The sequence below is a fragment of the Salvelinus namaycush genome, unplaced genomic scaffold (assembly GCF_016432855.1).
Source record: "Salvelinus namaycush isolate Seneca unplaced genomic scaffold, SaNama_1.0 Scaffold181, whole genome shotgun sequence".
Taxonomy (NCBI): Eukaryota; Metazoa; Chordata; class Actinopteri; order Salmoniformes; family Salmonidae; genus Salvelinus; species Salvelinus namaycush.
Genome location: NW_024058575.1, coordinates 82,230 through 109,391, shown reverse-complemented (window position 1 = coordinate 109,391; position 27,162 = coordinate 82,230). Strand labels below are relative to the sequence as shown.

The window sequence follows — 27,162 nt, the reverse complement described above, 5'->3', positions numbered from 1 at the left end:
CTGTTTTTACACCTGGCCTACAGAGAGTATCTGTTCTACACCTGGCCTACAGAGAGTATCTGTTCCACACCTGGCCTACAGAGAGTATCTGTTCTACACCTGGCCTACAGAGAGTGTCTGTTCTACACCTGGCCTCACAAATGCTCATAATAACACTCACTGTAACACTCACTGTAACACCCACCGTAACACTCACCGTAACACGCACCCTAACACTCACTGTAACACTCACTGTAACACTCACTGTAACACTCACTGTAACACTCACTGTAACACTCCATAACACTCACCGTAACACTCACCGTAACACTCACTGTAACACTCACTATAACACTCACCGTAACACTCACTGTAACACTCACTGTAACACTCAGCGTAACACTCACCGTAACACTCACTGTAACACTCACCGTAACACTCACCGTAACACTCACTGTAACACTCACCGTAACACTCCATAACACTCACTGTAACACTCACCGTAACACTCACTGTAACACTCACCGTAACACCCACCGTAACACTCACTGTAACACTCACCGTAACACTCACTGTAACACTCACTGTAACACTCACTGTAACACTCACTATAACACTCACCGTAACACTCACTGTAACACTCACTGTAACACTCACCGTAACACTCACTGTAACACTCACCGCAACACTCACCGCAACACTCACTGTAACACTCACTGTAACATTCACCGTAACACTCACTGTAACACTCACTGTAACACTCACCGTAACACTCACTGTAACACTCACCGTAACACTCACTATAACACTCACTGTAACACGCACCGTAACACTCACTGTAACACTCATCGTAACACTCACTGTAACACTCACTGTTACACTCCATAACACTCACCGTAACACTCACCGTAACACTCACTGTAACACTCACTATAACACTCACCGTAACACTCACTGTAACACTCACCGTAACACTCACTGTAACACTCACCGTAACACTCACTATAACACTCACTATAACACTCACTATAACACTCACTATAACACTCACTATAACACTCACTGTAACACTCACTATAACACTCACTATAACACCTACTATAACACTCACTATAACACTCACTGTAACACTCACTGTAACACTCACTATAACACTCACTGTAACACTCACTGTAACACTCACTGTAACACTCACTATAACACTCACTGTAACACTCACTATAACACTCACTGTAACACTCACTATAACACTCTGTTCTGCTGTTCTCACAATGACCATAATTAGTTAATATATAAGTTTTGTGTGTAGAGCTTTCATGTAGTTTGTGTGTGTGTGTGTGTGTGTGTGTGTGTGTGTGTGTGTGTGTGTGTGTGTGTGTGTGTGTGTGTCTGTGTGTGTGTGTGTGTGTGTGTGTGTGTGTGTGTGTGTGTGTGTGTGTGTGTGTGTGTGTGTGTGTGTGTGTCCAGGGTCCTGAGGGAGCAGTGGATCAGAGCGAAGTACGAGAGGAAAGAGTTTACAGGGGAAGGGAAGAAACGGACCTATGAGGAGGGTGAGGACACACACACAACGCATCACACACTCATGCTCACACACACACACACACACACACACACACACACACACACACACACACACACACACACACACACACACACACACACACACACACACACACATATATATGCACTGATGAGAAGCTTGTCACTGTGTCACTGACAGGAACGAGGGATGGAATGTTGATGAAAAGGGGGCGGGACAACGGCCAGTTCCTCAACCGACGATTCGTTCTCTCAGAAAGAGAGGGGACACTGAAATACTTCACCAAGTATGATGTAAGTCTGACTATTTACTGCTGTCTTCATCTCACAAACGCTCTCTTCAGCATACAGTGCCTACGGAAAGTATTCAGACCCCTTTGACTTTTTTCACATTTTGTTACGTTACAGCCTTATTCTAAAATGGGTTAAATTAAAATGTTTCCTCATCAATCTACACACAACACCCCATAATGACAAAGCGAAAACAGGTTTTTCGAAATGTTTGTAAATGCATTACAAATAAAATACTGAAATACCTTATTAACGTAAGTATTCAGACCTGTTGCTATGATACTCAGGTACATCTGTTTCTTGAGATGTTTCTACAACTTGATTGGAGTCCACCTGTGGTAAATTCAATTGATTGGACATTATTGAGAAAGGCACACACCTGTCTATATAAGGTCCCACAGTTGACAGTGCATGTCAGAGCAACAACCAAGCTATGAGGTCAAAAGAATTGTCCTTAGAGCTCCGAGACAGGATTGTGTCGAGGCACAGATCTGGGGAAGGGTACCAAAACATTTCTGCAGCATTGAAGGTCCCCAAGAACACAGTAGCTTCCATCATTCTTAAAATGGAAGAAGTTAGGAACCACCAAGACTCTTCCTACGGCTGGCCACCCAGCCAAACTGAGCAATCGGTGGAGAAGGGCCTTGGTCAGGGAGGTAACCAAGAATCTGATGAGTTCCTCTGTGGAGATGGGAGAATCTTCCAGAAGGACAACCATCTCTACAGCACTCCACCAATCAGGCCTTTATGGTGGAGTAGCCAGATGGAAGTCGCTCCTCAGTAAAAGGCACATGACAGCCCGCTTGGAGTTTGCCAAAAGGCACCTAAAGGACTCAGACCCTGAGAAACAAGAAGCTCTTGTCTGAATGCCAAGCGTCACATCTGGAGGAAACCTGCAGTGAAGCATGGTGGTGGCAGCATCATGCTGTGGAGATGTTTTTCAGTGGCAGTGACTGGGAGACTAGTCAGGATCGAGGGAAAGATGAACGGCGCAAGGTACAGAGAGGTCCCCTGAAAACCTGCTCCAGAGTGCTCAGGACCTCAGACTGGGGTGAAGCTTCACCTTCCAACAGGACAACATCCCCTAAGCACACAGCCAAGACAACTCAGATGTGGCTTCAGGACAAGTCTCTGAATGTCCTAGAGTGGCCCAGCCAGAGCCCGGACTTGAACCCAATCGAACATCTCTGGAGAGACCTGAAAATAGCTGTGCAGCGACGCTCCCCATCCAACCTTGAGAGGATCTGCAGAGAAGAATAGGAGAAACTCCCCAAATACTGGTGTGCCAAGCCTGTAGCGTCATACCCAAGAAGACTCGAGGCTGTAATCACTGCCAAACGTGCTTCAACAAAGTACTGAGTAAAGGGTCTGAATACTTATGTAATTGTGTTATATTGTTTAATTTTTAATTTAATTTAAATTTAATTTTGCAAACATGTATAAAAACTGTTTTTGCTTTGTCATTATGGGGTATCGTGTGTAGATTGATAAGGGGAAAAGTAATTTCATCATTTTTAGAATAAGGCTGTAACGTAACAAAATGTGGAAAAAGTCAAGGGGTCTGAATACTTTCTGAATGCACTGTTATAATCAAACAAATACTGAGACAAACTGTTTTAGCTGTGATACTATTCTGCAGCCTGCCCTACCCTGTAGGATACACAACACACACACCTTCCTAACCACTGAGTCACAGGAAGACCTGCCACGGTACAATACAGCAAGTTCAGACAACTCTCCCCCCGCCCCCTCCCTCCCGGTGTGTCTTTGCTACCAAAACCTGCCAACTCTGTCTCAGTTTAACAGTATTAAACCAATTAGAGACAAATCCTGTGCTAAGTCCTGCAGCTGTCACATTCAACTTTGAGTAACTTTGTGTCTAATACCCAACTCTTCTGGCTTCCACAAAGTGTTTCACTTTGTGGAAGGGGATTGAGTGTGAATGTGTGAGTGTATGTGATGCAGTGTGGGTGCTACTGTGAGTTGATTGCCTGGGGGAAGGCAATGCCTACTTACACAGTCAGCCGAGGAAGTGTTTAGTTGTAGTTTTCATGGAAACCTACCAATTGGGTTGCACTTGGAGAGTTCTGAAGTCGATCAGATGTCCAGGTATGCCTCCTGGGGATTTGAAAGGGGATTAAGCCAACTTGTCTAAGTTACTCTTGTGTTCGTTCCACTTAAGATGTTGGAGCCCATTTGTTCTCCTTCTAAAGTGCTAATTCAACCCCCCCATGAGTCCTTGGCATATACAGTAACTACGGTTGGCAAAGTATTATTCATAATATGCAAAGGCAGTGCTTGTGTCAACAAAGATGTGCAGCTCCCTATACCTCTCCCTCCAGGAGAGTTTCCGGGTGCACCCTACCCCTCTCTCCACTCCCCCTTCAGCCACCCATCCACACCTTACCTGCCACCCTACCCTCCAACGTCCCTCCACTACCTCTCTGTCCTCCACTTTTCATCCCAATCTCCCTCCCCTCTCACCACCCCTAACTCTCTCTCTAATACACCTCTCACCACCCCTAACTCTCTCTCTCCTTCACCTCTCACCACCCCTAACTCTCTCCCTCCCCTCTCACCACCCCTAACTCTCTCTCTAATACACCTCTCACCACCCCTAACTCTCTCTCTCCTTCACCTCTCACCACCCCTAACTCTCTCCCTCCCCTCTCACCACCCCTAACTCTCTCTCTAATACACCTCTCACCACCCCTAACTCTCTCTCTCCTTCACCTCTCACCACCCCTAACTCTCTCCCTCCCCTCTCATCACCCCTAACTCTCTCTCTAATACACCTCTCACCACCCCTAACTCTCTCTCTCCTTCACCTCTCACCACCCCTAACTCTCTCTCTCCTTCACCTCTCTCCACCCCTAACTCTCTCCCTCCACTCTCTCCAGGCCAAGGAGCCTAAAGCGGTGATCAAGGTGGACTCTATCAACGCAGCCTTCCAGCCAGAGAAGATAGGTAACCCCAACGGACTACAGATCACCTACCTGAAAGACTACAGCACCAGAAACATCTTCCTCTACCACGACAGCGGCAAGGTAGCTGTGTAGCTGTGTGTGGGTGTCTGTCACTCTAAATGGATGTGTATGGATCAATTCAGTAAGGTAGCTCACTCCTTCTCTCTCTCTCTCTCTCTCTCTCTCTCTCTCTCTCTCTCTCTCTCTCTCTCTCTCTCTCTCTCTCTCCCCCTCTCTCCCTCTCTCCATCCCTCCATTAGGAGATAGTAGACTGGTTCAACTCTATAAGGGCCATCCAGCTCCACTATCTAAAGGTGGCCTTCCCAGGGGCTAATGATGCAGAGGTGAGTACACACACACACACACACACACACGGGTGCATACAAGTACACACACACACACACACACACACACACACACGGGTGCATACAAGTACACACACAATATCACTCTGTATTTAATCATATTTTTCAGCTGATGCCCAAATTGACCCGCAACTTTCTGAAGGAGGGCTATATGGAGAAAACAGGACCCAGGGTAAGTTAAAACACCCATGTGCGCGAGAACACACACTCACACGTTTATTTTACTCTCGTTGTGGGGACCAAACAATTGATTCCCATTCAAAATCCTATTTTACCTAACCTCTCTTCTTTGGTATTTGGTATTATATTAAGATCCCCATTAGCTGTTGCGAAAGCAGCAGCTACTCTTCCTGGGGTCCACACAACACATGAAACATTACATAATACAGAACATTAATAGACAAGAACAGCTCAAGGACAGAACTACATGAATTTCAAAAGGCACATATCAATAGCCTTCATATCAACACATAAACTATCTAGGTCAAATAGGGGAGAGGCATTGTGCCGTGAGGTGTTGCTTTATCTGTTTTTTTTTAAACCAGGTTTGTGGTTCATTTGAGCAATATGAGATGGAAGGGAGTTCCATGCAATAACGGCTCTATATAATACTGGACACTTTCTTGAATTTGTTCTGGATTTGGGGACTGTGAAAAGACCCCCAGTGGCATGTCTGGTGGGGTAAGTGTGTGTGTCAGAGCTGTGTGTAAGTTGACTATGGAAACTATTTGGGATTTTCAACACATTAGTGTTTCTTATAAAAAGAAGAAGTGATACAGTCAGTCTCTCCTCAACTCTTAGCCAAGAGAGACTGGCATGCATAGTATTCATATCAGCCCTCTGATTACAATGAAGAGCAAGACGTGCCGCTCTGTTCTAGGTCAGCTGCAGCTTAACTAGGTATTTTCTTGCAGAACTCGACCACATGACTGGACAATAATCAAGATAAGACAAAACTGGAGCCGGCAGGACTTGTGGTGACAAAAAAGCAGAGCATCTATTTATTAAGGACAGACCTCTCCCCATCTTTACAACCATTTAATCTATATGTTTTGACCTTGACAGTTTACAATCTAAGGTAACACCAATTAATTTAGTCTCCTCAACTTGTTCAACAGCCACACAATTCATTACCAGATTCAGCTGAGGTCTAGAACTTAGGGATGGATTTGTACCAAATACAATGCTCTTAGTTTTAGAGATGTTCAGGACCAGTTTATTAATGGCCACACATTCCAAAACAGACTGCAACTCTTTGTTAAGGGTTTCAGTGACTTCATTAACTGTGGTTGCTGATGCGTATATGGTTGAATTATCAGAATACATGGACACACAGGCTTTTTTTAATGCCAGTGGCAGGTCATTGCTAAAAATAGAAAAGAGTAGAGGGCCTAGAGAGCTGCCCTGCGGTACACCCCACTTTACATGTTTGACATTAGAGAAGCTTCCATTAAAGAAAACCCTTTGAGTTCAATTAGATAGATAGTTCTGAATCCACAATATGGCAGAGGTTGAAAAGCCATAACACATACGTTTTCTCAACAACAGGTTATGGTCAACATCAAATTGTCACGTTCGTCGTTTGGATGAAGAGAGGAGGACCAAGGCGCAGCGTGATATAAATACATTCTTCTATTTATTATAACAAAACGAAGAATACTTAAACAGACTTACAAAAACAACAAACGAACGTGAAGCTATATAATGACAAGTGCAGACACAGGCAACTTACACATAGACAATCACCCACGACATACCCAATGAATATGGCTGCCTAAATATGGTTCCCAATCAGAGACAATGATAAACAGCTGCCTCTAATTGAGAACCAATCTAGGCAGCCATAGACATACAAACACCTAGACTAGACAACGCCCCATAAACATAAAAAAACCCTAGACATGACAAAAACACCTACACCCCCCATGTCACACCCTGACCTAACTAAAATAATAAAGAAAACAAAGATAACTAAGGCCAGGGCGTGGCACAAATGCTGCACTGAAATCTAACTGTACAGCTCCCACGATCTTCTTATTATCAATGTATTTCAACCAATCATCAGTCATTTGTGTCAGTGCAGTACATGTTGAGTGCCATTCTCTATAAGCATGCTGAAAGTCTGTTGTCCAGTTGTTTACAGAGAAATAGCGTTGTATTTGGTCAAACACCATTTTTTCCAACAGTTTGCTAAGAGCTGGCAGCAAGCTTATAGGTCTGCTGTTAGAACCAGTAAAGGCTGCTTTACCACTCTTGGGTAGCGGAATTACTTTGGCTTCCCTCCAGGCCTGAGGACAAAGACTTTCCTCTATGCTCAGATTAAAGATATGACAGATAGGAGTGGCTATAGAGTCAGCTACCATCCTCAGTAGCTTTCCATCTAAGTTGTCAATGCCAGGAGGTTAACAATAATTAACAATAATTTTTCCACCTCTACCACACTAACTTTACAAAATTAAAACTTTCAATGCTTTTCTTTCATTATTAGTTTTTTTATGCATGAATACGATGGTTCACTGTTCGTTGTTGTAATTTCCTGCCTAAGTTTGCCCACTTTGCCAATGAAGTAATCATTAAAATAATTGCCAACATCAAATGGTTTTGTGATGAATAAGCCATCTGACTTGATAAAAGATGGAGTGGAATTTGTCTTTCTGCCCATAATTTAATTTACTCAAGTTGTTTTCCTTCATTCTTTATATAATTGATCTTGGCTTCATAATACAGTTTCTTATTTTTTGTTGTTGAGTTTAGTCACATGATTTATCAATTTGCAGTAAGTCAGCCAATCAGATGTGCAGCCAGATTTATTAGCCACTCCTTTTGCCCCATCTCTTTCAACCATACAGTTTTTCAATTCCTCATCAATCCATGGAGCCTCAACAGTTCCAACAGTCAGTTTCTTAACAGGTGCATGTTTATCAATGATTGGAAGGAGCAATTTCATAAATTCATCAAGTGCACCATCTAGATCCTCTAATTAATCACATCATACCAACAAATATTTTTAACATCGTCCACATAAGAGTCACGGCAAAATCTTCTGTATGATTATCTTATACGCTATTTGTTCCTGTAGTGTTTCTAAACACCCTGGTAGGTTGATTAATAACCTGAACCAGATTACAGGCACTGGTTACAGTGAGAAGCTTCCTCTTGAGCGGACAGCTTGATGAAAACCAGTCAATATTCAGGTGCCCAAGGAAGTAGACCTCTCTGTTTACATCACATACACTATCAAGCATTTCACACACATTATTTAGATACTGACTGTTAGCACTTGGTGGCCTACAGCAACACCCCAAAGGAAAAGGCTTTAGATGTGCCAAGTGAACCTGCAACCACAACACTTCAATAACACTTGACATAAGATCTTCTCTAAGCATTACAGGGATATGACTCTGAATATATACAGCAACACCTCCCCCATAAGCATTCATGTCTCTTCTATAGATGTTATATCCTTGTATTGCTACTGATGTATCATCAAATTAATTATCTAAGTGGGTCTCAGAAATGGCTAATATATGAATGTTATCTGATGGTAGCAAGTTATTGATTTCATGAACCTTATTTCTAAGGCTACATATATTAATATGGGATATTTTCAGCTCTTTCCTGGATATCTTGTCAGAGGCAGACATAATATTGAAAAGATCAAACAAAGCAAGAGAGAAAATATATACATTCAGCAGTCCATTAATCAGTAATTGTGTGTGTTTGTGTGTGTGCTGCAGGGTTGAAGCTACGAACCCATAGGCCTGGCTCTCTCATCCCTTCCAGGCTTCTGGGAGGGAGGGTGGACAACGAGCCTGTCATAGGGAGGGTGGACAACGAGCCTGTCATAGGGAGGGTGGATAATGAGCCTGTCATAGGGAGGATGGACAATGAGCCTGTCATAGGAAGGGTGGATAATGAGCCTGTCATAGGGAGGGTGAATAATGAGCCTGTCATAGGGAGGGTGGATAATGAGCCTGTCATAGGGAGGGTGGATAATGAGCCTGTCATAGGGAGGGTGGATAATGAGCCTGTCATAGGGAGGGTGGATAATGAGCCTGTCATAGGGAAGGTGGATAACGAGCCTGTCATAGGGAGGGTGGATAACGAGCCTGTCATAGGGAGGGTGGATAATGAGCCTGTCATAGGGAGGGTGGATAACGAGCCTGTCATAGGGAGGGTGGACAACGAGCCTGTCATAGGGAGGGTGGATAATGAGCCTGTCATAGGGAGGATGGATAATGAGTCTGTCATAGGGAGGGTGGACAATGAGCCTGTCATAGGGAGGGTGGATAATGAGCCTGTCATAGGGAGGGTGGATAACAAGCCTGTCATAGGGAGGGTGGATAATGAGCCTGTCATAGGGTGGGTGGATAATGAGCCTGTCATAGGGAGGGTGGATAATGAGCCTGTCATAGGGAGGGTGGATAATGAGCCTGTCATAGGGAGGGTGGATAATGAGCCTGTCATAGGGAAGGTGGATAACGAGCCTGTCATAGGGAGGGTGGATAACGAGCCTGTCATAGGGAGGGTGGATAACGAGCCTGTCATAGGGAGGGTGGATAATGAGCCTGTCATAGGGAGGGTGGATAATGAGCCTGTCATAGGGAAGGTGGATAACGAGCCTGTCATAGGGAGGGTGGACAACGAGCCTGTCATAGGGAGAGTGGATAATGAGCCTGTCATAGGGAGGGTGGATAATGAGCCTGTCATAGGGAGGGTGGACAATGAGCCTGTCATAGGGAGGGTGGATAATGAGCCTGTCATAGGGAGGGTGGACAACGAGCCTGTCAATTGGAGGGTGGATAATGAGCCTGTCATAGGGAGGGTGGATAACGAGCCTGTCATAGGGAGGGTGGATAATGAGCCTGTCATAGGGAAGGTGGACAACGAGCCTGTCATAGGGAGGGTGGATAATGAGCCTGTCATAGGGAGGGTGGATAATGAGCCTGTCATAGGGAGGGTGGACAACGAGCCTGTCATAGGGAGGGTGGATAACGAGCCTGTCATAGGGAGGGTGGACAACGAGCCTGTCATAGGGAGGGTGGACAACGAGCCTGTCATAGGGAGGGTGGACAACGAGCCTGTCATAGGGAGGGTGGATAACGAGCCTGTCATAGGGAGGGTGGACAACGAGCCTGTCATAGGGAGGGTGGACAACGAGCCTGTCATAGGGAGGGTGGATAATGAGCCTGTCATAGGGAGGATGGATAATGAGTCTGTCATAGGGAGGGTGGACAATGAGCCTGTCATAGGGAGGGTGGATAATGAGCCTGTCATAGGGAGGGTGGATAACAAGCCTGTCATAGGGAGGGTGGATAATGAGCCTGTCATAGGGTGGGTGGATAATGAGCCTGTCATAGGGAGGGTGGATAATGAGCCTGTCATAGGGAGGGTGGATAATGAGCCTGTCATAGGGAGGGTGGATAATGAGCCTGTCATAGGGAAGGTGGATAACGAGCCTGTCATAGGGAGGGTGGATAACGAGCCTGTCATAGGGAGGGTGGATAACGAGCCTGTCATAGGGAGGGTGGATAATGAGCCTGTCATAGGGAGGGTGGATAATGAGCCTGTCATAGGGAAGGTGGATAACGAGCCTGTCATAGGGAGGGTGGACAACGAGCCTGTCATAGGGAGAGTGGATAATGAGCCTGTCATAGGGAGGGTGGATAATGAGCCTGTCATAGGGAGGGTGGACAATGAGCTGAGCCTGTCATAGGGAGGGTGGATAATGAGCCTGTCATAGGGAGGGTGGACAACGAGCCTGTCAATTGGAGGGTGGATAATGAGCCTGTCATAGGGAGGGTGGATAACGAGCCTGTCATAGGGAGGGTGGATAATGAGCCTGTCATAGGGAAGGTGGACAACGAGCCTGTCATAGGGAGGGTGGATAATGAGCCTGTCATAGGGAGGGTGGATAATGAGCCTGTCATAGGGAGGGTGGACAACGAGCCTGTCATAGGGAGGGTGGATAACGAGCCTGTCATAGGGAGGGTGGACAACGAGCCTGTCATAGGGAGGGTGGACAACGAGCCTGTCATAGGGAGGGTGGACAACGAGCCTGTCATAGGGAGGGTGGATAACGAGCCTGTCATAGGGAGGGTGGACAACGAGCCTGTCATAGGGAGGGTGGACAACGAGCCTGTCATAGGGAAGGTGGATAATGAGCCTGTCATAGGGAGGGTGGATAATGAGTCTGTCATAGGGAGGGTGGATAACAAGCCTGTCATAGGGAGGGTGGATAATGAGCCTGTCATAGGCAGCGTGGATAATGAGCCTGTCATAGGGAGGGTGGATAATGAGCCTGTCATAGGGAGGGTGGATAATGAGCCTGTCATAAGGAGCGTGGATAATGAGCCTGTCATAGGGAGGGTGGATAATGAGCCTGTCATAGGGAGGATGGATAATGAGTCTGTCATAGGGAGGGTGGATAATGAGCCTGTCATAGGGAGGGTGGATAATGAGCCTGTCATAGGGAGGGTGGATAATGAGCCTGTCATAGGGAGGGTGGATAATGAGCCTGTCATAGGGAGGGTGGATAACGAGCCTGTCATAGGGAGGGTGGATAACGAGCCTGTCATAGGGAGGGTGGATAATGAGCCTGTCATAGGGAGGGTGGATAATGAGCCTGTCATAGGGAGGGTGGATAATGAGCCTGTCATAGGGAGGGTGGACAACGAGCCTGTCATAGGGAGGGTGGATAATGAGCCTGTCATAGGGAGGGTGGATAATGAGCCTGTCATAGGGAGGGTGGATAATGAGCCTGTCATAGCGGATGTAAGAAATATCTCTATTCGCTCTGGCAGCTTTCATGGCTGGGATCAGTTCTTTCCCCTTCTGGCGCATAGCTTCAGCATAGTCCTAGTTGAGGAAAATATATGTTCCTCTCTAGTTCTTGGGTCTTTCCAGAACAGATACCATGTCCTTGAACCTCAGGGACTTGACCTCTATCGGCCTGGGCCTGTCACCTGGGCCGGTGGTGGGTTTTCCAGTCCTGTGGGCGCGCTCCACCTCAATCTTCAGTTTCTCAGAGTTCATTTCCCTCACTTTGTCCTCAGACACCGTCCAGGTCTCATGTGGATATTCTGCAATTCCGTCCACATCCATGTTGTTCCGCCTTGATTGTCCCTTGAGGTAGTCTGATTTATCTGTCGTTGTTATCATAGATTCACACACAGAACTGATGTCCTCTCTCAATGACTTACAGACTGCTGTCATCTTGTCGTTTTCCTGTTTAAACTCATCAAGCTGACCCTGGGAGAACTGCAAACTGTTCTTCAGGTCCTGGACCTCTCTGGTCAGGTGGTCCGTTATTTTATTAGTTGACTTCACCAGTATCTGGACACAACACTTGAAGCTAGTTTCTTGTTGTTGTAAGAACTGCTTGTAGAAGTATTTTGGTTTGTTTACGGTACCCCCGCCAGCTTTGGTCTTTGTCATGGTAGCTAGCAATGTAGGTTACTGTTACTGTTACTCCTCACAGTTCCAGACAGGGCAGGTCACAGGGAAGATTGAACACAACAAACAGCAGGGATCTAGACAGCCACAAACCCAGGAAAATCCGCGGTCCCAACCACAATGGCTAACTGCGTCGCGGGCTGCATTCAAGCCCTCAAGACTTCCCGCTAGCTTGATAGGCAGCTAGCTAGCAGCTAGGTTAACTGCTACTCCAAATAGCTCCTCAGACCCGGCCTTGGTGTGCAGGATCACTGGACAGAGAGTAGCAGTCCCAGCAACTGATGCCAATACGTTGCAGGATCCGTACTAAAATGTTTAAAACCTAACCCCTAATTGTAACCCTAAATCTAACCCTTAAGCCTAACATAGCCTTTTTCCTTGTGGGGACCGGTGAAATGTCCCCACTGGTCCGGGTTTCCTTGTTTTATCATCCTTTTGATGACTTCTGGTCCCCACAAGGATAGTAAAACGAAAAACACACAAAAACACACACTGTCCTGTAAATGAGTAGTTGAAAGACTTCTGGTCCCCACAAGGATAGTAAAACCAAAAACACACACTGTCCTGTAAATGGGTGATTCTTTAGCAGTCAAGTTCAAGGACCTTGATAACAAGACATTCCTCCACACCCTTAAACCATGCAATCCACCTCCAATTAATTATATTAGTTTCTCCCATTGTATTTCAACCTACTGTTACATTCGACCTGACTCTCTGTATTGTCTTTCTATCTGGTTTCATTAAATAACACGGAGATACTTAGTCTTAGTTTGTCTCTGAGTAACATGGAGATATTTTGTATTTTTATTTAACCTTTATTTAACCAGGAAAAGCCTGGTTAAAGACCAGAGTCTCAGACCCAGAGTCTCTTTTTCAAGGAAGACTGTCACGATCGTCGTTCGGTGAAAGAGAGGACCAAGGCGCAGCGTGATATAGATACATCTTCTTTTTTAATAGAAGAAGAAACAAACACGAACACTAATACAAACTAAACAAAAAACGACCGTGAAGCTACAAACAAAAGTGCAGACACAAGCAACTAACGTCAAGACATAGACAATTACCCACAACCTACCTAATGCCTATGGCTGCCTTAAATATGGCTCCCAATCAGAGACAACGATAGACAGCTGTCTCTGATTGAGAACCAATCCAGGCAACCATAGACTTACATAAACACCTACACTGAACACAACCCCATGAACTCTACAAAAACCCCTATACAATACAAACACCCTAGACTAGACAAAGACACACAAACATCCCCCATGTCACACCCTGACCTAACTAAAATAAAGAAAACAAAGATAACTAAGGCCAGGGCGTGACAAAGACCTGGCCAAGAAGGCAGCAACAATCAATACATTACATAATTAAAACATACAATAATACAATACAACATGATCCGGCCTAAAAAAAAGCATTTACACTCCTCCGTAACAGAGTCTCCCATCAATATTTTAAATTCATTCAGTGGCACTAACATATCTAGATGAAGCATGGATTGTAGACTAGAGTTCTAGCTCTGGTAAAGGTCATGAATTTAGTTGTTTGTACATTCAAGTTTGAGACCATAAAGGGAGGCCTGCAGTGACTGAAAAGCAGTCTGGAGCTCTTCAACAGCCTGAACCAGAGAAGGAGCACATGAATATATGACTGTATCATCTGCATATAGATGTAACTTTGCTGGTTGCATCCCATTTCCCAAATCATTAATACATATTGAGAACAACACAGGAGCTCAAATAGAACCCTGGGGCACACCTCTATTAATCTCTAGAAAGCTAAACTTGTGATTGTCAGTATATACACATTGTGTTCTGTCAGAAAGATAGTTCCTAAACCAGTGTACTGCCCCTTCACTGAGACCAATGTTTCTGAGTCTAGCTAGCAACAATTCATGGTCAACTGAATCAAATGCCTTTGATAAATCCACAAACAGAGCAGCACAATGTTGCTTTTTATAAAGTCCATTAATGATGTCGTGTGCCACTGCCACAGCTGCAGTTGTGGTGCTGTGCCCCGATCTAAAGCCAGACTGAACCCCGCTCAGTATGTTCTTTTCAATTAAGACGTTTTTTAACTGTCTGTAAAAATCTGTCGTTATGCCCCTGTACAAGGCAGTTAACCCACTGTTCCTAGGCCGTCATTGAAAATAAGAATTTGTTCTTAACTGACTTGGCTAGTTAAATAAAGGTTAAAAAATAAAAAAGGGATTCATAGACTTTGGCCAGGATAGGGAGTTTGGAGATAGGACGATAGTTATTAGCATCTGAGGGACGCCACCCTTTAGCAGTGGGAGGACATAAACTGATTTCCAAATGCTGGGTATGCAATTAGTCAAGAGACTCAAGTTGAAAATGTGAGCCACAGGTTCAGTAATAATACCAGCTGCTATCTTTAAGAGGTAGGGGTCCAGGTTGTCTGGACCTGCAGACTTTTTAGTGTCTATAGCCTTTAGTGCTTTTGCATAAGAAACAGGCTCAAAGTTAAAATGGTTCACATGAGGGCCTATATCATAGTTGACTGTAACAGAGCTTACATTAGAGGCCTGGGACCCACCATTATCAACAACTGAACCAGCAGATATGACGTTCTTGTTAAAACCCCTATAATATCAGCTTTATCTTTCACTTCATTAGAATCCATCATTAAATGGTCAGGAAGGCCAGAGGATCCATTAGAACCTGACACTGATTTGATTAGCTTCCAGAACTTAGGTTCTCTGTGACTGCATTTAAATAGTCATCTGATGTGGACTTCCTGATCAATCCTGTGCATGTGTTTCTTAGCTCTCTGAAGGAGGCCCAGTCAACAGGAATATTTGTTTGTCTAGCTTGAGCCCAAGAGACATTTCTATTTCTAATGAATTCTGCCAAGTTATCTGCAAACCAGGGATTGTCCCTTCCACTGATTCTACATTTCTCCACAGGGGCATGCTTATCACATATTTCATATACAAATAGTACCAGGCAGTGTCAGCATCAGGAATCAGACTTACTCTGTCAATATTATGGTACAGATCATGTAAGAACACTTGCTCATCAAACTGTTTCAAATGTTGTTGTTTTTAAATATAACAGGGTTTGGCTTGGGTCATTTTTGTATTTCTAATACAAGCAATATGCACAGTGATCCCTGACATCATTACAGAATATCCCAGTCCATGTGTCTTTGTGAGGGGATTCGTTAGAATAATGCCCAATAGCGCTGATTTGTTAGGTGCTCTGGGATTCGGTCTTGTAGGCACATTCATTAATTGAGCAAGATTCAGAGAGTCACACAGTTCTTTAAAAGAGTCTGATACAGATGTCAGTAAGTCCCAGTTCAAATCTCCTAAAATAATGAATTCAGAGTCATTTAACTTGTGCAGGACATCAGAAAGAGAGTTAAGTGCGTCTCCCGATGCCGAGGGCGGTCTGTAGCAGCCGAGGGCGGTCTGTAGCAGCCGAGGGCGGTCTGTAGAAGCCGAGGGCGGTCTGTAGAAGCCGAGGGCGGTCTGTAGAGCCGAGGGCGGTCTGTAGCAGCCGAGGGCGGTCTGTAGCAGCCGAGGGCGGTCTGTAGCAGCCGAGGGCGGTCTGTAGAAGCCGAGGAAGGTCTGTAGAAGCCGAGGAAGGTCTGTAGCAGCCGAAGGCGGTCTGTAGCAGCCGAGGAAGGTCTGTAGCAGCCGAGGAAGGTGTAGCAGCCGAGGAAGGTCTGTAGCAGCCGAGGGCGGTCTGTAGCAGCCGAGCAAGGTCTGTAGCAGCCGAGGGCGGTCTGTAGCAGCCGAGGAAGGTCTGTAGCAGCCGATGGCGGTCTGTAGAAGCCGCGGGCGGTCTGTACCAGCCGAGGGCGGTCTGTAGCAGCCGAGGGCGGTCTGTAGCAGCCGAGGGCAGTCTGTAGAAGCCGACTACAGTGATGTGGGAGTCCTTATATATGTTCACTTTAACCACAAGCAATTCAAAATGTTTGGTTTTGGTAATCGAGAGAATTTCAGAGGTGTTAAACTCAGATTTAACATAAATTGTAACCCCTCCTCCTTTACTCATCCGATCCATTCTAAAAAAAACTGTACCCATCAATAGAAATCAAGTTATTTGACACAAATTCCTTTAACCAAGTTTCTGATAAAACCATTATGTCTTCATTTGTCGTTTTGGCCCATATTCTAATCATGTCTATTTTTGGAAATGGACTTCTGAAATTAACATGCAAGAGGCCAAAACCTGCTCTGTTTTTAAATCATAGGGAGTCAGTCGAGATTGCATGGTATCTACCGGCCCAGGGTTTGGTTGAACATTAGCACAGATCAACAATAAAAGCATAACAATATATCTGAGTTGCACAATGCGTGAGGACTTGGTGGAGCCAGCACCATTGTCAATACAACGAAGTGAGTCTTTCGACACAGAAAAAAAGGCATTCAGTAGTTTGAGATGTTGGAAGTATGTCATCAAGTGCAGGTCCAGTTGTGTTTGAGAGTGGTACAAATGTAACTGCAGAGAGAGACCATGTTCCTGGTGGTATTTTCAGAGTTAAACTAAGACTAAGTATCATGGAGATATTCAGAGTTAAACTAAGACTAAGTAACATGGAGATACTCAGAGTTAAACCAAGACTAAGTAAAATGGAGATACTCAGAGTTAAACTAAGTCTAAGTAACATGGAGATACTCAGAGTTAAACGAAGTCTAAGTAACATGGAGATACTCAGAGTTAAACTAAGACTAAGTAACATGGAGATATTCAGAGTTAAACTAAGACTAAGTAACATGGAGATATTCAGAGTTAAACTAAGACTAAGTAACATGGAGATATTCAGAGTTAAACTAAGTCTAAGTAACATGGAGATATATAGAGTTAAACTAAGACTAAGTAACATGGAGATACTCAGAGTTAAACTAAGACTAAGTAACATGGAGATACTCAGAGTTAAACTAAGACTAAGTAACATGGAGATACTCAGAGTTAAACTAAGTCTAAGTAACATGGAGATACTCAGAGTTAAACTAAGACTAAGTAACATGGAGATATTCAGAGTTAAACTAAGACTAAGTAACATGGAGATATTCAGAGTTAAACTAAGTCTAAGTAAAATGGAAATATTCAGAGTTAAACTAAGACTAAGTAACATGTAGATTTTCAGAGTCAAACTAACCTGTCGGTTGCTCTATTTCTCAATTTCAAAATGTCTCCATCGACTCTGTTTGATTGACAGCTGAATCACTGTGTGTCGAGGCCTGCCAGGGAGCAGAACATGAACACACACACGCACATACACACCGACAAATACACACACGCACACACACACTGTGTTTAATCACTGTATGGAGAGGCCTGCCAGGGACTAGAGGGAATAAAGGGCTGGTACACTGATAAACTTAATCACTTAGGGAGAGGTTCACACACACACAGACACACGTGCACACACATGCATACACACATGCGCACACGCACACACACACACACAGAGACACACACAATGTGTTTAATCTGTCACTGTCAGGTTACCAAAGCGTTTTCTAACCTGCTGCGTTTGACTCATTCTACAATAGAACCCATTTCCCCACACATTTATAAAGAGAAAGAGACACTCCCTAAATTAATCAGGAACACTTTTATACACACTCTTGACATAAGGATATTACAACATTTAAAGAGGACAATTTGTCAGTCATTATTTGAAGCATGACTGGCTCAAAGGAAATCAAAGTGGCTGCTCTGTGATGTGTCTTGTCCCTGGGACAGAAAAGACCACCTGAACCAATAAGAACGCAGATTATGTTATCTGTTGTGACTGATCTGGGGCATGTATCCACAAAGTATCTCAGATTAGGAGTGTCCACAAAGTGTCTCAGAGTAGGAGTGTCCACAAAGTGTCTCAGAGTAGGAGTGTCCACAAAGTGTCTCAGAGTAGGAGTATCCACAAAGTGTCTCAGAGTAGGAGTGTCCACAAAGTATCTCAGAGTAGGAGTGTCCACAAAGTGTCTCAGAGTAGGAGTGTCCACAAAGTGTCTCAGAGTAGGAGTATCCACAAAGTATCTCAGATTAGGAGTGTCCACAAAGTGTCTCAGAGTAGGAGTGTCCACAAAGTGTCTCAGAGTAGGAGTATCCACAGTGTCTCAGAGTAGGAGTGTCCACAAAGTATCTCAGATTAGGAGTGTCCACAAAGTGTCTCAGAGTAGGAGTGTCCACAGAGTGTCTCAGAGTAGGATTGTCCACAAAGTGTCTCAGAGTAGGAGTGTCCACAAAGTGTCTCAGAGTAGGAGTGTCCACAAAGTGTCTCAGAGTAGGAGTGTCCACAAAGTGTCTCAGAGTAGGAGTGTCCACAAAGTGTCTCAGAGTAGAGTGGTCCACAAAGTCTCAGAGTAGGAGAATCCACAAAGTGTCTCAGAGTTGGACTGTCCACAAAGTGTCTCAGAGTAGGAGTGTCCACAAAGTGTCTCAGAGTAGGAGTATCCACAAGTGTCTCAGAGTAGGAGTGTCCACAAAGTGTCTCAGAGTAGGAGTTTCCACAAAGTGTCTCAGAGTAGGAGTATCCACAAAGTGTCTCAGAGTAGGAGTGTCCACAAAGTGTCTCAGAGTAGGAGTGTCCACAACGTGTCTCAGAGTAGGAGTGTCCACAAAGTGTCTCAGAGTAGGAGTGTCCACAAAGTGTCTCAGAGTAGGAGTGCTGTTCTAAGATCAGTTTTGCCTTCTAAATCATAATGAATAGCAGGGATGCTTTGCTCTGAGATGCTTTGTGGATTTGGGCCTTGGTCCCTCTATTGTTGCTATATGAGGTCCTGGTGCAGCAGATAGCCTAGCGTTTAGAGCGTTGGGCTAGTAATCAAAATGTTGTTGGTTCAAATCCCCAAGCCCGACTTGCTGAAAAATCTACTGATGTGCCCTTGAGCAAGACATTGTAACGATCGTTCTCCTCCTCTTCGTCTGAAGAGGAGGAGTAGGGATTGGACCAAAGCGCAGCTTGAAATGTTGACATAATGAATTTATTAAACACAAGACGAAACACGAAGAACACTTGAATAGATAACAAAACAATAAACGAAGTCAACAGACCTGAACAAACGAACTACACAAACACGAAGAACGCATGAACAGGATAGACTAACCAAGCGAAAGGAACAAACGATACAGTCCCGTGTGGTGAAGAACACAAACACGGAAGACAACCACCCACAAACAAACAGTGAGAACACCCTACCTTAATATGGTTCTCAATCAGAGGAAACGTCAAACACCTGCCTCTAATTGAGAACCATATCAGGCAACACATTAACCCCAACATAGAAACACAAAACATAGACTACCCACCCAGCTCACATCCTGACCAACTAAACAAAGTTAAACAAAGGAAAAATAAGGTCAGGAACGTGACATAACCCCCCCCTTAAGGTGCGAACTCCGGGCGCACCAGCATAAAGTCTAGGGGAGGGTCTGGGTGGGCGTCTGTCCACGGTGGCGGCTCTGGCGCTGGTCGTGGTCCCCACCCCACCATAGTCAATCCCCACTTTTGTAGCCTCCTCCCAATGACCACCCTCCAATTTAATCCCACTGGATTAAGGGGCAGCACCGAACTAAGGGGCAGCACCGGAATGAGGGGAAGCTCCGGACTAAGGGACAGCTCTGGACTGAGGGACGGCAGCTCCGGACTGAGGGACGGCAGCTCCGGACTGAGGGACGGCAGCTCCGGACTGAGGGACGGCAGCTCCGGACTGAGGGACGGCAGCTCCGGACTGAGGGACGGCAGCTCCGGACTGAGGGACGACAGCTCCGGACTGAGGGGCGACAGCTCCGGACTGAGGGGCAGCTCCGGACTGAGGGGCAGCTCCGGACTGGCAGATGGCTCTGGCGGATCCTGGCTGGCTGGCTCTGGCGGATCCTGGCTGGCTGGCTCTGGCGGATCCTGGCTGGCTGACGGCTCTGGCGGATCCTGGCTGGCTGACGGCTCTGGCGGATCCTGGCTGGCTGACGGCTCTGGCGGATCCTGGCTGGCTGACGGCTCTGGCTGATCCTGGCTGGCTGACGGCTCTGGCGGATCCTGGCTGGCTGACGGCTCTGGCTGCTCATGGCTGGCTGACGGCTCTGGCTGCTCATGGCTGGCTGACGGCTCTGGCTGCTCATGGCTGGCTGGCGGCTCTGGCTGCTCATGGCTGGCTGGCGGCTCTGGCTGCTCATGGCTGGCTGACGGCTCTGGCTGCTCATGGCTGGCTGACGGCTCTGGCTGCTCATGGCTGGCTGGCGGCTCTGGCTGCTCATGGCTGGCTGGCGGCTCTGGCTGCTCATGGCTGGCTGGCGGCTCTGGCTGATCCTGTCTGGCGGAAGGCTCTGGCTGATCCTGTCTGGCGGAAGGCTCTGGCTGATCCTGTCTGGCGGAAGGCTCTAGCGGCTCCTGTCTGGCTGAAGGCTCTAGCGGCTCCTGTCTGGCGGACGGCTCTGAAGGCTCAGTACAGACGGGCGGCTCTGCAGGCTCAGTACAGACGGGCGGCTTTGAAGGCTCAGTACAGACGGGCGGCTTTGAAGGCTCGGGACAGACGGGCGGCTCTGACGGCTCGGGACAGACGGGCAGCTCTGACGGCTCGGGACAGACGGGCAGCTCTGACGGCTCGGGACAGACGGGCAGCTCTGACGGCTCGGGACAGACGGGCAGCTCTGACGGCTCGGGACAGACGGGCAGCTCTGACGGCTCTTGGCAGACAGACAGCTCTGGCCGGCTGAGGCGCACTGTATGCCTGGTGCGTGGTGCCGGAACTGGAGGTACCGGGCTAAGGACACGCACCTTCAGGCTAGTGCGGGGAGCAGGAACAGGGCACACTGAATTCTCGAAGCGCACTATAGGCCTGGTGCGTGGTGCCGGAACTGGTGGTACCGGACTGGAGACACGCACCTCAGGGCGAGTGCGGGGAGAAGGAACAGTGCGTACAGGGCTCTGGAGACGCACAGGAGGCTTGGTGCGTGGTGCCGGAACTGGTGGTACCGGGCTGGAGACACGCACCATAGGGCTAGTGCGTGGAGGAGGAACATGGCTCTGGAGACGCACTGGAAGCCTGGTGCGTGGTGTAGGCACTGGTGGTACTGGGCTGGGGTGGGCAGGTGGCGCCGGAAATACCGGACCGTGCAGGCGTACAGGCTCCCTTGAGCACTGAGCCTGCCCAACCTTACCTGGTTGTATGCTCCCCGTCGCCCGACCAGTGCGGGGAGGTGGAATAACCCGCACCGGGCTATGTAGGCGAACCGGGGACACCATGCGTAAGGCTGGTGCCATGTAAGCCGGCCCGAGGAGACGCACTGGTGGCCAGATGCGTTGGGCCGGCTTCATGACATCCGGCTCAATCCTCAATCTGGCCCGGCCGATACGAGGAGCTGGTATGTACCGCACCGGGCTATGCACACGTACAGGAGACACCATGCGCTCTACTGCGTAACACAGTGTCTGCCCGTACTCTCGCTCTCCACGGTAAGTACAGGGAGTAGGCGCAGGTCTCCTACCTGACTTCGCCACACTCCCTTTTAGCCCCCCCCAAGAAATTTTTGGGGTTTCTTTTCGGGTTTCCAGCCACGTCTCCTTGCTGCCTCCTCATACCACCGCTCCTGGGCTTTAGCTGCCTCCCTCTCTTCAAAAGAGCGGCGATATTCCCCTGTCTGAGCCCAGGGTCCTTTTCCGTCCAATATTTCCTCCCAAGTCCACGAGTCCTGGTTTCTTGGCCGCTGCTGCTGGTTCCTCTCACGCTGCTTGATCCTTGTTTGGTGGGTGGTTCTATAACGATTGTTCTCCTCCTCTTCGTCTGAAGAGGAGGAGTAGGGATTGGACCAAAGCGCAGCTTGAAATGTTGACATAATGAATTTATTAAACACAAGACGAAACACGAAGAACACTTGAATAGATAACAAAACAATAAACGAAGTCAACAGACCTGAACAAACGAACTACACAAACACGAAGAACGCACGAACAGGATAGACTAACCAAGCGAAAGGAACAAACGATACAGTCCCGTGTGGTGAAGAACACAAACACGGAAGACAACCACCCACAAACAAACAGTGAGAACACCCTACCTTAATATGGTTCTCAATCAGAGGAAACGTCAAACACCTGCCTCTAATTGAGAACCATATCAGGCAACACATTAACCCCAACATAGAAACACAAAACATAGACTACCCACCCAGCTCACGTCCTGACCAACTAAACAAAGTTAAACAAAGGAAAAATAAGGTCAGGAACGTGACAGACACGTAACTGTAATTGCTCCTGTAAGTCGCTCTGGATAAAAGTATCTGCTAAATGACAAGAAAATATATACATTTTAAATATAAAAAATATACATTTAGTCCTGGTGGTGTCGTATCCTTCTGTATTTGCTATGTGGGGTCCTGGTGGTGTCTTATCCTTCTGTAGTTGCCATTAGAAGTCCTGGTGGTGTCTTATCCTTCTGTATTTGCTATGTGGGGTCCTGGTGGTGTCTTATCATTCTGTAGTTGCCATTAGAGGTCCTGGTGGTGTCTTATCCCTCTGTATTTGCTATGAGGGGTCCTGATGGTGTCTTATCCTTCTGTAGTTGCCATTAGAAGTCCTGGTGGTGTCTTATCCTTCTGTATTTGTTATGAGGGGTCCTGATGGTGTCTTATCCTTCTGTAGTTGCCATTAGAAGTTCTGGTGGTGTCTTATCCTTCTGTAGTTGCCATTAGAGGTCCTGGTGGTGTCTTATCCTTCTGTAGTTGCCATTAGAAGTCCTGGTGGTGTCTTATCCTTCTGTATTTGCCATTAGAAGTCCTGTTGGTGTCTTATCCTTCTGTAGTTGCCATTAGAAGTCCTGGAGGTGTCTTATCCTTCTGTATTTGCTATGTGGGGTCCTGATGGTGTCTTATCCTTCTGTAGTTGCCATTAGAGGTCCTGGTGGTGTCTTATCCTTCTGTAGTTGCCATTAGAGGTCCTGGTGGTGTCTTATCCTTCTGTAGTTGCCATTAGAGGTCCTGATGGTGTATTATCCTTCTGTAGTTGCCCTTAGAAGTCCTGGTGGTGTCTTATCCTTCTGTAGTTGCCATTAGAAGTCCTGGTGGTGTCTTATCCTTCTGCAGTTGCTATGTGGTAGCTTATCCATCTATATACCTGCTGTGTGTCCTTGATGCCAAACAGAGAACAACAATATCTCAGTGGGGGAGGAGCAGACATATACTGACTTTCTGTCTCTCTCTCTCTCTCTCTCTGCAGCATACAGAAGGGTTTAAGAAGCGTTGGTTCACCCTAGACCACAGACGTCTCATGTACTACAAAGATCCCCTGGTAAGACTGGTTTCACACACACACACACACACACACACACACACACACACACACACACACACACACACACACACACACACACACACACACACACACACACACACACACACACACACACACACACACACACACACACACACACACTTCTCCCAGGTAGGCTCTTATAGTCCAGTTACTAGAGTGGACCTCATGTTTTATATGAATCTGATTGATATCAAAAGGTTTGACTTCATAATGACGGATGAAGTTTCCTCTTGCTGTATCAGGTTAGTACAACATGTTCTCTGTTAGTTTTAACAAAGAGCTGCTATGTAGAGGAGACTCGCTAGACAGTAATCTGATACTTCTATCAGAAGACCATCAAACCACACTCACACACACACACACACACACACACACACACACACACACACACACACACACACACACACACACACACACACACACACATCAAACATGACTCCAAAGACTGTGCACAGTTGCACACAGAAACTACCAGTAAGACACGCACACACACACACACACACACGCGCGCACACCCCAAACCACAACTCCAAAGAGGCAGAGAACTCACTAGCACCCTCTCTCAACTCACCTCACATCAACACCTAAACTAATATTGGCTAGATGTAACACTATGGAGATTCTGTAGAGTTGGTATGAGGGTGATGTCGTGCTCTACTTAGCGTGCTAGCCTGGTTTTAATCATCACACACAACAATGGAAAGTGGAAAGCACAGGGGAGCGCTAGGGAGGGCCAGACCTGGCCAGATCAAATAGCTCACTAGTGCACTTTAGAAAAGAAAAGGAGAGCCTCACACTTAAGGCTCAGATGCAATACGTTGAATAAAGCAACGTTTGGACAGCTAAGCTGCCTTCATCAAGGGTTCACACTGGGGCTGTTACAGAGAGCTATAGACAGGCCTTGGTTGAGGTGTGGAGCCGTTATGGAAATAAAGAGATTGAAGACTTCTTCTCCATCCTAAATGGCCCCCTATTCCCTTTATAGTGCACTACTTTTGACCAGGGATCTTAAGGCTCTCACCCTCACCTCACCCCCTCTACCTCACCCTGTCTACCTCACCCTACCCCCTCTACCACACTCACCTCACCCCCTCTACTGCACTCTCACCCCCTCTACCTCACCCTCCCTCCCCTACCTCACTCTCACCTCACCCACTCTACCTCACTCTCACCTCACCCCCTCTACCTCACCCTCCGTCTCCTACCTCACTCTCACCTCACCTCCTCTACCTCACTCTCACCTCACCCTCTCTACCTCACACTCCCTCCCCTACCTCACTCTCACCTCCTCTACCTCACTCTCACCTCACCCCCTCTACCTCACTCTCACCTCACCCCCTCTACCTCCCCTCCCTCCCCTACCTTGCCAGGATGCCTTTGCCAAGGGTGAGGCTTTCCTAGGGCACCAGGACCATGGTTACAGCGCTAGCCCCGGCCTTCCCGCCGGAACCCACTGCAACGGCGCCTGGCAACACGGCATCACCATAGTAACACCCGAGCGCAGCTTCCTGTTTACCTGCGAGACGGAAGTTGAGCAACAGGATTGGCTGAAACACTTCAATGATGTCATCAGCATCCAGATGTCCCCTCAGGAGTACTCCAGTAAGAGATTACAACCTCTTATTAAGGGTTTATAAAGGGTTTATTAACATCTATGTGTGTTTATAAGCATACCGATGTCCCCTCAGGAGGACTCCAGTAAGAGAGGACCATTTTTTACTATTTATAAAGGGTTTAAACATATATTGCTGTTACTGTTTGGTTATAAAGTGTTTATTAACGTCTGACCTCGTGTTTGTGTTTTGCAGTGGAGGCTATGTTCAGACACAAGCATTGATGGGCCTGTGGCCTGATGGACCCTTCCTTCTCACATCCTCCTCTCCTCTACCCATCTTCTGTTCCTCCTCTCATCCTCCTCTCCTCTACCCGTCTTCTGTTCCTCCTCTCTCCTCCTCTCCTCTACCCGTCTTCTGTTCCTCCTCTCTCCTCTTCTCCTCTAGCCATCTTCTGTTCCTCCTCTCTCCTCCTATCCTCTATCCGTCTTCTGTTCCTCCTCTCTCCTCCTCTCCTCTACCCGTCTTCTGTTCCTCCTCTCTCCTCCTCTCCTCTACCCGTCTTCTGTTCCTCCTCTCATCCTCCTCTCCTCTACCCGTCTTCTGTTCCTCCTCTCTCCTCTTCTCCTCTAGCCATCTTCTGTTCCTCCTCTCTCCTCCTATCCTCTATCCGTCTTCTGTTCCTCCTCTCTCCTCCTCTCCTCTACCCGTCTTCTGTTCCTCCTCTCTCCTCCTCTCCTCTAGCCATCTTCTGTTCCTCCTCTCTCCTCCTATCCTCTATCCGTCTTCTGTTCCTCCTCTCTCCTCCTCTCCTCTACCCGTCTTCTGTTCCTCCTCTCTCCTCCTATCCTCTATCCGTCTTCTGTTCCTCCTCTCTCCTCCTCTCCTCTACCCGTCTTCTGTTCCTCCTCTCTCCTCTTCTCCTCTACCCGTCTTCTGTTCCTCCTCTCTCCTCCTCTCCTCTACCCGTCTTCTGTTCCTCCTCCTCTCCTCTACCCGTCTTCTGTTCCTCCTCTCTCATCCTCTCCTCTACCCGTCTTCTGTTCCTCCTCTCTCCTCCTCTCCTCTCCCATCTTCTGTTCCTCCTCTCTCCGTCTTCTGTTCCTCTCCTCCTCCTCTCCTCTGCCCATCCTGGAGATCACCAAGACGTTTGAGTTAGGTTAGGCTGTCCTTGCCTCAGAAAGAAAGATGTACAAACACACTAGACTGCAGCAGTACCTGTCATCATGGTCAACCATTGTGCCTTACACTAAGTCATTACTTTAATGTCTCAGATCAATGTGAATTTAAATGTTTACTTTTAAAAGTTCCCTATTAATATCTTATAAATTGACATTTTTGATGGGTGAGTTTGGTTTGGAGATATGTAAGATACATTTGAATATAACTATGGATAATGTTCAACCCTCTTAGCGTTGTGTATAAACAGTTAGTGTTTTTTTTTTATGGTGCCATCTTGTGGTGTTTCAAGAATATGACCGATCTGGCTTTCTACATATCCTGTATGACCGAAGATATTTTCACCCTGTTATTTTAAGGTATTATACAACATATTTAGACTGAGGAGACATGCAAAGAATATATCATTGATTGATACATATTTGTCATTCATCCCATGTCATGCTTTTATACGTGTTGTCAATGGTGTTTTCCATTATAGAAGAAGATTGGTTATAAATGATCATGTCTGAGGAACTACAAACCATCCGTTTCACCATTTTTTTA

At 46.6% G+C, this 27,162-nt stretch overlaps 1 protein-coding gene across 1 annotated transcript in view; it reads left to right on the top strand.

Moving 5' to 3' along the window:
- The window catches only part of LOC120037671 (arf-GAP with dual PH domain-containing protein 1-like), a 42,205-nt gene extending 16,374 nt beyond the window's left edge, over window positions 1-25,831 (top strand). Inside the window, exons 4-11 of the mRNA XM_038983671.1 lie at window positions 1,447-1,529; window positions 1,700-1,812; window positions 4,710-4,856; window positions 5,036-5,119; window positions 5,250-5,312; window positions 23,789-23,860; window positions 25,255-25,486; window positions 25,693-25,831. Coding sequence (XP_038839599.1) covers window positions 1,447-1,529; window positions 1,700-1,812; window positions 4,710-4,856; window positions 5,036-5,119; window positions 5,250-5,312; window positions 23,789-23,860; window positions 25,255-25,486; window positions 25,693-25,721 — 823 coding nt within the window. The 3' untranslated portion in view covers window positions 25,722-25,831. The remainder of the gene's footprint in view (window positions 1-1,446; window positions 1,530-1,699; window positions 1,813-4,709; window positions 4,857-5,035; window positions 5,120-5,249; window positions 5,313-23,788; window positions 23,861-25,254; window positions 25,487-25,692) is intronic.
- The last annotated feature ends 1,331 nt before the right edge of the window (window positions 25,832-27,162 follow it).